The sequence below is a fragment of the Gigantopelta aegis genome, chromosome 2 (genome assembly GCF_016097555.1).
Source record: "Gigantopelta aegis isolate Gae_Host chromosome 2, Gae_host_genome, whole genome shotgun sequence".
NCBI lineage: Eukaryota > Metazoa > Mollusca > Gastropoda > Neomphalida > Peltospiridae > Gigantopelta > Gigantopelta aegis.
Window position 1 is genome coordinate 34,827,695 of NC_054700.1, and position 11,763 is coordinate 34,839,457.

An 11,763-nucleotide genomic window follows, 5' to 3' on the forward strand; every position below is an offset into this window, starting at 1 on the left:
TCCTCTGTAAACAAAGAGCGCCACCACCTTAGCAAAACTAACCACAAGGCCTGGGATATTCGGAGCCTGAAAAAGAAAACAAACTTTACGTATGAATGATTTTGTTTCTAGTACACACACACACACACACACACACACACAGAGAGAGAGAGAGAGAGAGAGAGAGAGAGAGAGAGAGAGAGAGAGAGAGAGAGAGAGAGAGAGAGAGAGAGAGAGAGAGAGAGAGACAGACAGACAGACAGACAGACAAAGAGAGAGAGAGAGACAGACAGACAGACAGACAGAGAGAGAGAGAGAGAGAGAGAGAGAGAGAAACAGATAAAAGATTTTGTTTCTAGTACACACACACGCACACACACACACACACAGAGAGAGAGAGAGAGAGAGAGAGAGAGAGAGAGAGAGAGAGAGAGAGAGAGAGAGAGAGAGAGAGAGAGAGAGACAGACAGAAAGATAGACAGAGAGAGAGAGAGAGAGAGAGAGAGAGAGAGAGAGAGAGAGAGAGAGAGAGAGAGAGAGAGAGAGAGAGAGAGAGAGAGAGAGAGAGAGAGAGAGAGAGAGAGAGAGAGAGAAACAGATAGAAAGAGACAGACAGACACAGAGAAAGAGAGACGGAAATAGAGATAAAGAGAGAGTCAGACAGACACGTAGGCCTACCCGGGGTGGAGGTGTGTGTGTGTGTGTGTGTGTGTGTGTATGCTGTACATATTGTTAAAAAATATTCACACCATATTTGAACCATTCAAGGTCCATTGTATTGTTTATCAAAAAAAATCCCTGTTGTATAACTTTAAACATCGGGCAACAAGTCACCTGGTGTGATCATGATCTTTGACAGTACGACGGTCACTTTTTCTTTTCTATTATGTTTTTGTTTTTGTTTTTTTCAAAAAGAAAAACGTGAACGATTATAATTAAATTTACATACAGACATTTTGTTTTTGAAACGGAAAGACAATAAAAAAACCCAGGTGTAACTTCAAACCTTATAAGCGCTTTTCATATTATAAATGTATAGCTTACATTGTTACAAACATATTTAGTTTCTTTTATTTAACTGCACCATTAAGGCACGATTATTTAATCATCGGCTTGTCTTGAATGTCAAACCTTTGGTAATTCATACTGTTAGTTAATATATTTTTTTCATTAGCAGCACTCAATCATTTATATGCACTTTCCCACAGACAGGAAAGCACGAGTGCTCAACCGACTAAGCTAAATCCCGCCTCTAGGCTCTAGTAGTACTACGCTGTGTTGGTAAATTTTCAAAACTGCTATAACAGCCTTCGTAGCTCAGTCGGTAGAGCATCAGACTTTTAATCTGAGGGTCTAGGGTTCGAGTCCCTACGTCGGCTGGAATTATTTTTCGGCTTCTTTTTGAAATATTGATCGACTTCAATGACGCGGTGTTTTAAAACTAAAATTTTATATCGGTGTGTGGTTAAAATATTTTCAATTTGATGTTAAATTAATACAAAGTTAGGTGAATAAGTATAAAACAACACTCGGGTCACTAAAGTACGAACCAAAATGTTAACAATTACGGTACATTTCTCTACTACTATTATTTGTCGTTAGATTTTACCCACATTTTGTCCAGACAGAAATCTTGAAAAAAAAAACCCATTACAATGACACAGACTCCACATTCTAGATGATAACCATGTCAGCTATATCGACTTCGCTCAGATCGCATAGGGTAAAAAGCATGTAATTTTGTGCCTGCTGCCATTTTGACTTTTTATGGAATATTCTCCAAGAGGGGTGAAAGGATATGACTTAATCTAACAACGTCATGTAATATGTTATGATGTAAAAGCAAACGTGATGACATCATATTAATTTTTTTTTATTAGTATTTGTTTGTTTAAAGATACCACTAGAGATCATTGATTTTATATTAATTATGTCACATACTTTTGGAGTCTTTCACCCCTCTTGAAGAGTATTCCATAAAATGGCAGACGGCAGAAAACTGCATGTATTTTGCCCTATGTGAAGTGGATACTAGCGACATCGTTACAGTCTCATAATTATGTGGAATCTGTGTCACTGTAAATTTATCATAGTCCAATTTGGTTCGGACTTTAATAAATTATAACGTTATATAGACTTTCCCCAACAGAGACGGTATTTATAAACAAAAAGTCATTAAAAATAATATTATTAAGGGGGCGATAGTTTTTCCGGTTAACCACGACACCCCGGCTATCTCCACCATCCACGACTCTGCATTCCGTGTACAAATACAAACGCGAGTCGTTTACATGATTATCTTTATTTTGAAATGTTAGCTCACAGAATTGACACAATACAACAACACCACCAAACAAACCAAAAAAACACCAAAAAAAACAACAACAAACAAACAAACGAACAAAAACGATACCCAGACCCGCGGTACCGTCAATTAGTTTGCGTTTGAGACGGGGGAGGGGGGTTGTGGAGGGGGATGGTCCATATATATATATGGATGGCAGGAGTTAAAAAACAACCTTTCACAATACTAAACATCATATTCTCTACTTTCGTTGAAAAAGTGTTTTCAATGGAATACACTGTATATAGGTCGGGGAAAGGGCACACACTAGAAACTACAAGTAAACTTACATAGATATAGACATCCTTGATAAGATAGCCGTACACTAACCACGTGACACTGCAGAGCGTGCCGCCAAATAACAACGACAAGGACATTTCATCTGAACTCTTTTCCTTGATGACGTCGATCTGAAATAGTCAATATATGCTAGTGTCAGACTATCAACTGCCACGACAAAGTTGGCCAATTTCCAGCTGTCATGACTTCTACGACTGTCCAGTTGCTAGTCTGAGTGCTCTTACAACTCGATTCTCGTGGCATAACCCATTGCGCTATTCTTAAAATGACCTGATGTGGTATTAAAGCTTCATCATTCAGTAAACACACAAATATGACTTGATAACTAGGATCATCGGCTTTGGAGATTTATAACGCCCCGCCCTTTAATGAGCATTATTTCAATTAGAATACGTAGACCATTTACACTGCGTGATAGGGCCTCCGCGAGTACCCGAGGACTCGGGCCGAGTCTAGCAAGACTCGAGTCCGTGCAAAGACAAACACTATCATTTAATTATACTTGTTCAATGTACGTCATTTTGTCATATGCATTATGCCTGTTGCATTATTACAGAGCTATGAGACATGAAGTAAAACAAAAGACGAATGTGTGGAATGCAATACAATGACACGATTTGGCATCCATGTTCAGCGCTGGAAATAAGATGCATAATGCTATTTTACTTTATTCCTTAGTCTCATTATCATCTAGAGTAAGTGTCTGGTACTCGGGTCCGGGTCGAGTTTGACCCTCGAGTACTCGAGTCCGATATTTTGGACTGGTGAAGGCCGTTCAGCGTGGTACTACTCACAATATCGAGAGATGGCGTCAGGAGTCCAATGTTTCCCCACACGAACATGAAGAAGCCCAGCTGGTTAATCAACTCATCGTGTGAGTTGGTGAATCGCTTCAGGTAGACGAAATGGGCCAGAAGCAGTCCCACTCCCAAGACTAGCTGCAATACCGGCTTTCTCTGAAACAATGATTTAGTCAATGCTCGTTTTATGTTAATTATACATACACTTTTGTTTTGTTTGTTTCCCCTTTTCTAATTGTTTAGAACCAATCTTTTAGCTAAGCTTAGTAACTAGTTTAACGTGTCCACTAGGGTTTCGAACACGCCTATCCCGAGTCGGGCTTCCGACAGGATCGGGGGTCTGACTTGGGATAGGGATAACCTATCAAATACGGCCAATTTTGAAAATTTGAATATTAAGACCAAAAGTATAAATGAGGGGAAAATTGGGGTTAATCAATTTTGACTGCGCCCTTAAAAAAAAATATTAACATTCCTAAACCTGTATTAATTATTAATGTAATATAATTTCGGCGCATATTTAGATGGGCTGGTCTAAAATTAATAATAATTATTAAATAGTATTCATTAAGCCCGCGGGAGGTTAGGAGGAAGGGGGGAAAAAATAATAATATTAAATTAATTTTGGAAAATTGGCTGCTAGTCATATTCTAAACATTGGTGTGACCAGCTGAGGGTCGAGAGGGAGGGGAATCCGGCCCTACACAAAACATAAGGTCAAACCGCCTACGCCTATGGCCCCAAATAATGCCCTAACTCCCGGTATCCCATCCCCCCACCCCCTAACCCCCACCGTGTCCAACCGCAGTTCAGTCCAGTCCTGGCAGCCTAGTGGCTGTTTAAGAGTACTATTACGGGGCGCCATTTGACACTTTCTAATATAGCTTACTGATTTATAAAACAGTAACTTTTCAGTCCAGCCCTTTCTTTCTTAAACCAGCCAGCCAAGTTACAGCAGTACCTAAACTGTTCCAAAAGCGTCCAGGGTCAGAATAAGGTCAACAGAAAATGCCGATTTCATGAAAATTTTTATATAATTTTGATGTTGTTAAATGTGTAACGAAAGCCATATGCCATAAGTAGGGCCTAAGTAACTATAAGCTGTTACGGGCCTGGCTAAAGGAGGAATATTCGTAGTTTTATTGTTGGAGACCTGAATCATTACAAAAAAGGTTTGTTTTGTTCAACGACACCACAAGAACACATTGATTTATTAATCATCGGCTATTGGATGTCAGTCAGTAAGATGCAAATTAAAAATAAATGTAAATGTACTAACATTTAGTGAATATCCTATTCCTGCTTTGTTCACGGCTGACATTAGTGGTTGGTTTACAATAATGGTTGTTACAAAGCTTACTTTTGACTTGCTGATGTACAGGTAGGTATTTGTTCACGTCTGACATTAGTGGTTGGTTTACAATAATGTTGTTACAAAGCTTAGTTTTGACCTGCTGATGTACAGGTAGGTATTTGTTCACGTCTGACATTAGTGGTTGGTTTACAGTAATGGTTGTTACAAAGCTTACTTTTGACTTGCTGATGTACAGGTAGGTAAATGTGTAGACTGCCCACAGCGTCGTCCCGACGGCGTTGATCAGTGTCAAGAGAGGGTTGTGGGTGAGCAGCCCGTAAGACAACCCAATCACAGAGCTGAAAGCACAAGCACGACACAACGTTTTTCTTCTTTCTTTTTTGAAATACATCGTTCACAATATACGACACTAAACTGCTCTGAAAACGCGTCTCTGATCATCTTTATTTTAAAGGGGGCGGGACGTAACTTGATGTGCGGTCGGTTTGGGATCGATCCCCGTCGGTGGGCCCATTGGGCTATTTCTCGCTCCAGCCAGTGCACCACGACTGGTATATCAAAGGCCGTGGTATGTGTTATCCTGTCTGTGGGATGGTACATATAAAAGATCCCTTGCTGTTAATCGAAAATAGTAGCCCACGAAGTGGCGGCAGCAGGTTTCCTCTCTCAATATCTGTGTGATCCTTAACCATATGTCCGACGCCATATAACGCTACATAAAATGTGTTGAGTGCGTTGTTAAATAAAGCATTTCCTTCCTTTATTTAAAACGTTTCATGGGTGCATGGCAGCCTACGATAGATTTCGCTATCTGTGGAAGATCGACACATCTGCCTTCAACAAACTCAAATTGCCCTTTTCAGAATTGTGTACGCCCCCCCCCCCCCCCCCCCTTACACAATCCTGGATGGTCGACCCGCACCTGCTGAGGGAAGGACAGTAATGGGTTTTTTTAAACGCATTTTAACTATTAACTACTGAGCCACTTCAGACAGGATTAGCTATTTCACACAATCCCATTATTTCAATCCAAATATAAGGCGAGACGTAGGCCAGTGGTAAAGCACTCGCTTAATGCACGGTCGGTTTGGGATCGATCCCCGTCGGTGGGCCCATTGGGCTATTTCTCGCTCCATCCAGTGCACCACGACTGGTATATCAATGGCCGTGGTACGTGCTAACTTGTCTATAGGATGCTGCATATAAACGACCCCTAGCTACTAATGGAAAAACTTTGAGGGTTTCCTTTTTTAGACTATATGTCAAAATTAACAAATGTTTGACATCCAATAAATCAATGTGCTCTAGAGATGTCGTTAAACAAACAAACAAAAAAAACCCTTTTCAATCCAAATTTAGACTAGGTGCCTTCCTAATTATTAAATTTATTGAAACTCACGCAAAATATTTAAAATAATTTTGCAAATAGCAGGGTAGATATTTTTTTTCTCTCTCATATTGAGCAGCAAGGCAAATCGTTGTTTGTTGTCTACGTATGATTAGATCCATACAACTGATTTGGCCAAAGGTCGTGATATGTGCTTTCCTGTCTGTGGGAAAGTGCATATAAAAGATCAATTGTTGCATTAGGAAAAATGTAACGGCTTTCCTCTGATGACTACATGTCAGAATTACCAAATGTTTAACATTCAATAGCCGATGATTAATTAATCAGTGTGCTCTAGTGGTGTCGTTAAACAAAACAAACTAACATATGGTTAGTTCGACACTTGGTTTAGATAGAGAACGTGGGAACTTGCTGATACCAAACAGACACATCCCCCTACTGAATATATGTTGTTCCCTATAGACAGAACAACACAAACCATTGCATTTGATGGTATGCTAGTCGTGGAACATTGGTTGGGATGGAATAAAACATGCATGAATTTATGTTATTTTTGTCACTTTTTCTGTTTGTTATTTTTCCAAGACAAAAAAGCACATACCATTGCCTTTGATGATATACTAGTCGTGGATTACTGATTGGGATGGGTTAAAATCCCAAAAGGACGATTGATCCTACGATCCACCGCACCCCAGGCAAACTACCGTTAAGCTACGTGAGTCCTGAACCAAAATACTCAACAATTCTGCGTATGAGTGTGTGAGCGTGAGTGTGTGAGCGTATATAATAATGTGTATGCATGAGTGTGCGAGTACATGGGTGTGTGTTCTTCTTTAAACCATATTTACACGCTGATGTTAACCTTAGTTAGGTGGAAAGAATTAGAGGATAGTTTCAAGACTGTTGTCATAGTTACATGCCATCCGGCTGTTGCATGCTGTGTCGTGTTCTAAAAGTTGTCCATACTTACAGAATGACGCTGACGACGAACAAAATGAAAGGCACGTTTTTAGTGTTCTTCGTTCTGCACATAGAGACACATACTGGACTGAAAATAAATAAACAAAACTTCAATACTTGTATATTTTGCGTATAGGCCTAAATGTAGCCACACACACACACACACACACACACACACACACTCTCTCTCTCTCTCTCTCTCTCTCTCTCTCTCTCTCTCTCTCTCTCTCTCTCTCTCTCTCTCTCTCTCTCTCTGTCTGTCTGTCTGTCTGTCTCTGTGTATATATATATATATATATATATATATATATATATATATATATATATATATATATATAATTGAGAGTTGTAAAGGTAACATATAACATATCTATATATCTTAATGTTCTATCAATAAAATGTGTTTAGGTGTCGTTGAACAAACGTTCCTTTCTTTTCCCTATTCGTTCTGAAAGAAAGGGTTACGTACGGTCGTAATCCACTTCCGCCTCGTTGCACCTATGTACGTCTTAACTCTATAATGGTTTATCCGACAAAACAAAGAACTCGTAAGTATATTATATATTCTATAGGAGAATTATTTAAAACTATATCGTGTGATCGCTGGGGGAGGGGGAGGGGAGTACTCTTGAGTACTATTATACTGTAATTTGTTGGTAGACCTGATTCAATATTCTGGTGTATTATCAAGATATTATCACTGTTGTAACACATTTCACTGGGTGTACTAGTTTGGGAGTGGCAGTCCTCTTTAAGCAGTGCAGGAAAGGTATTTTGTGCAGCAAAGGATCCCCTCGGGAGTGGCTGTCTTTCACAAGGCACTAGATAGCTATAGAGATTCGTGGAATCAGCGTTCCATTATTTTGCGAAATGCCCATTCTACTCTGCATTGTGCAGAGATACTGTTTTGATCGTGGATAACCGTTTTGTCATCCAGATCAACTGTTGTAACAAATTTCACTGGGTATTGTTATCAAGATATTTTCACTCTAAAATAATTTAATTTAAATTTAAGAAACTACATATAGTTTAGACACAGTACTGAACCATAGGCTTATGGGCTCCTTTTGTAGCTGCCGGCCTCGGTGGCGTCGTGGTTAGCCATCGGTCTACAGGCTGGTAGGTACTGGGTTCGGATCCCAGTCGAGGCATGGGATTTTTAATTCAGATACCGACTCCAAACCCTGAGCAAGGCTCAATGGGTAGGTGTAAACCACATACACCGACCAGTGATCCATAACTGGTTCAACAAAGGTTTGTGCTATCCTGCCTATGGGAAGTGCAAATAAAAGATCCCTTGCTGCCTGTCGTAAAAAGAGTAGCTTATGTGGCGACAGCGGGTTTCCTCTAAAAAACAGTGTCAGAAATGACCATATGTTTGACGTCCAATAGCCGATGATAAGATAAAAAAATCAATGTGCTCTAATGGCGTCGTTAAATAAAAGAATTTTTTTTTTTTTCCTTTTGTAGCTCTAGGGCAGGCTGTATTTTGCCCGAATTAAACGAAAATGCCCGAATCTGCCCAACAGCTATATAGGGTTGCAAACGAATCACTACGCATATTTACATGGGTTACAACTAATTTTGAGAGTAGAATGATAGAAATACATGGTATAAACAGGTCTCAGGTTTCCCCCGAATATCTGCTTCATTTTAGCTCGAATTGAACGGGTTAGTTGCCCTGTCCCGTCTCGCACGCTTAACCATTAAGTTTAAGTAATGTGATATTTACAAATCACTAGTGGAAACTCAAACTGTGTGGATAGCCTACAAAACACTGTACACAACACACACGTTTGCAAAAGTGCGTGACATTCTCTTTTGCTTTAATCCTACGGGACATTCAAGATTCCATACTATACCATAGCACCAAAACTACCCCCTCCCCCTGCCCGCTATCGACTCCGGTCAGGCTGCTGGTGCTCCCTTGCACCTGCCAGTGCGAGCAGTCCCCTCTCCCACCCACCCCAACCCTTTTCCTGTTCTGGACAGAGGAACCAGCTAAGATCAACACCTGTGCCCATGACAGGCGTGCGCTACAACAGCTTGCTCTGAATGTGCTCGTACAAAACCCTATGCTCTGATCTGACACGTATTAGCAGCAGTGTATTGTACAGCAGATTTTTCTGACAGCTGTTGGCAGTATACATATACTTACATGCCTGAAGCGAACATGAGAAAAGTTGTAACAACTGTGGCCCATTCTACAACTTGTAGTAGCTCCATGATGTACCAGCGAAAAAGTGTCTTCCCAAATGTGTCTAATTACAGTATATATATATATACTAACATATGTACATATATACGAACTGCTTGCGTATTGTAAACATCTAGCTTATTCGTATATTTAAAGTATATATGTATATAGCTTACACATATAAAAACAGTTCTTGACCTGACCCAGATACATGTACACACGATACGCAAATGGGTGTCTCACGCGAGCAGACATATTATGGTAGTTTAAAACATTTGTATACGGGAAGGGAATGCTTGTTGAACAACACCCCAGTACATTATTGTTTTATCAGTTTAACATGCGTTGTGACATGCTCTATATATATCAATGTAACAGCTGCCGTTATGTCTGTAACGGTATTTATATATATATATACTACTCAAAAGAATTTAAGGGTCAAACATTTATAACCAAATAAGTTTCAGAGTGTATTAGATTGATGATGTAAACTACACCAAAAATTTAATTTATTGTTCCATATTTACAAAAAACCACAAATAAACGTCACATGACATGCTGTCAAAGTTGAAGGTTGTCAAACATGGATTTTACACATTAGAACATTCGTTTAATAGTGTGTGAATCCACCCCTGGCGCGAATACACTCGACACATCGTTGCCTCGTGCTATTGATCAGACGTCTGAAGAACTCTTGGGGAATGGCCTGCCACTCTGCCATAAGAAGTTGACCCAGACCATGAAGATTGGCCGGAGGGGCATGATTATCCCGAACTCTCCTGCCTAATTCGTCCCAGGCGTGCTCTATTGGGGCCAAGTCAGGCGAATATGCTGGCCAATCCATCCTGGCGATACCTTGTTGTCTGAGAAAGTCCGTTACCACCCTGGCGCGGTGGGGTCTGGCATTGTCATCCTGCAGAACTGCCCCGCCGCCAATCTGCTGAAGGCCTGGGAGAACCAACGGCCGGATAATCTCATTCAGATAGCGGATTCCATTCAGATTGCCATCCACCACATAGAGGGGGGTCCTGTGGTGGATAGAGATGCCGCCCCACACCATGACGCTGCCACCACCGAACCGGTGACGTTGTCTAACGTTAACGTCAGCGAAGCGCTCCCCAGGACGTCTGTAGACACGAACCCGACCGTCGTTGAACTGGAGACTAAACCTGGACTCATCAGTGAATATCACTCGACCCCACTGAACACGTTGCCACCGCAGATGAAGTGTGCACCAGTGACGTCTGGCCGTTCTGTGACGTGGTAGGAGTGGTGGTCGAACAGCCTGGCGACGGCAGCGTAGATTATTGGCTCTCAGACGATTGCGTATGGTTTGATCAGACACTCGAGTTCCAGTCGCAGTCCGCAGATTGTCACGTAATCGGCGTGCAGTGGTTGTGCGTTGACGTAGAGCCATATTGGTGATGTAGCGGTCCTCTCTATTTGTAGTGCTTCGGGGTCTTCCCGAACGTGGACGATTTCGAACAGAATTCGTTGCTTGGTACCGTTGCCACAGTCGGCCAACGACACTCTGACTGACACCAAGTCTCAGAGCAACATTTCTTTGCGTATTGCCATCCTGAAGCCAAGCAATAGCCCTTCCTCGATCTTCGATAGTCAGTTGACATCGAATTTGGAGTGTGCACCGTACACGAACGCAAGCTCCAATTATACGGAAATTCAGCATTGGGAACATGGAATACACACACAAAGCGTGCAAATGAAGCGCTTTGTGAAAAAGCAAGTTATGGGCACTTAGCAGACCTTTCGCTTTCGCCCTAATTTACGTGCAAATGTAAGCATGTTTTCGCCATTAGAACTAGTCGACAGTGTCAATGACAGTGGATTTTAATTCATTTACGGGTTGCTTAGACCCACTTTCGTCAAAATGGATACTTCACCATATGCAGCAATGACACTGTCGTTTCAAAAATGTAAATATTGACAACATGCAGGGTCGAATACAGGTGTTTTTTTTCAGTGAGGATAAAGTTAAAGTTTGTTTTGTTTAACGACACCACTAGAGCACATTGATTAATTAATCATCGGCTATTGAATGCCAACTATTTGGTAATTATGACACGTAGTCATCAGAGGAAACCTATTACATTTTTCCTAATGCAGCAAGGGATTTTTTATATGCACTTTCCCACAGACAGCATAGCTGATAAAACAGCCTTTGACCAGTTGTGGTGCATTGGTTGGAACGAGAAAACCCTCAATCAGTTAAATGGATCCACTGATGTGGTTCGATCCTGCGACGCGGGCACTTAAAACGAGCACTCAGCCCCCTGCATGCAATCTGTGTTAAGAAAAAACAAGTGTTCGGGTGGGGGTGCAACGTTTAAAAAGGGCGCCAACAGTATTCAATTTTTTTTTTCTACCTACATATTTACACATTAGCCATAATTAGCTACTGAATAAACAAACAGAAACAAAAAGACCCCCTCCCCCTAAAAAGAGAGAGAGAGAGAGAGAGAGAGAGAAAAAAAAAAAAACTCCCACAAAAAAAGGACCAAA

General features: G+C 40.9%; 1 protein-coding gene and 1 non-coding gene across 4 annotated transcripts in view; one reads left to right on the top strand and one right to left on the bottom strand.

Annotated features, from left to right (window-relative positions):
* LOC121384405 (sugar transporter SWEET1-like) overlaps positions 1-9,555 on the bottom strand; it is a 13,591-nt gene extending 4,036 nt beyond the window's left edge. The window contains exons 1-6 of one of the 3 annotated variants that reach the window (XM_041514802.1): positions 9,205-9,413; positions 7,057-7,134; positions 4,953-5,076; positions 3,418-3,579; positions 2,614-2,733; positions 43-66 (exon numbers count right to left, since the gene is read on the bottom strand). In XM_041514802.1, the coding sequence (XP_041370736.1) occupies positions 43-66; positions 2,614-2,733; positions 3,418-3,579; positions 4,953-5,076; positions 7,057-7,134; positions 9,205-9,272 (576 nt within the window). In that variant the 5' untranslated portion in view covers positions 9,273-9,413. The other 2 variants (XM_041514811.1, XM_041514794.1) reach the window with 2 other exon arrangements.
* Trnak-uuu lies at positions 1,286-1,358 on the top strand. The gene has a single exon. It is a non-coding gene; the product is annotated as a tRNA-Lys (tRNA).
* Positions 9,556-11,763: the final 2,208 nt, after the last annotated feature.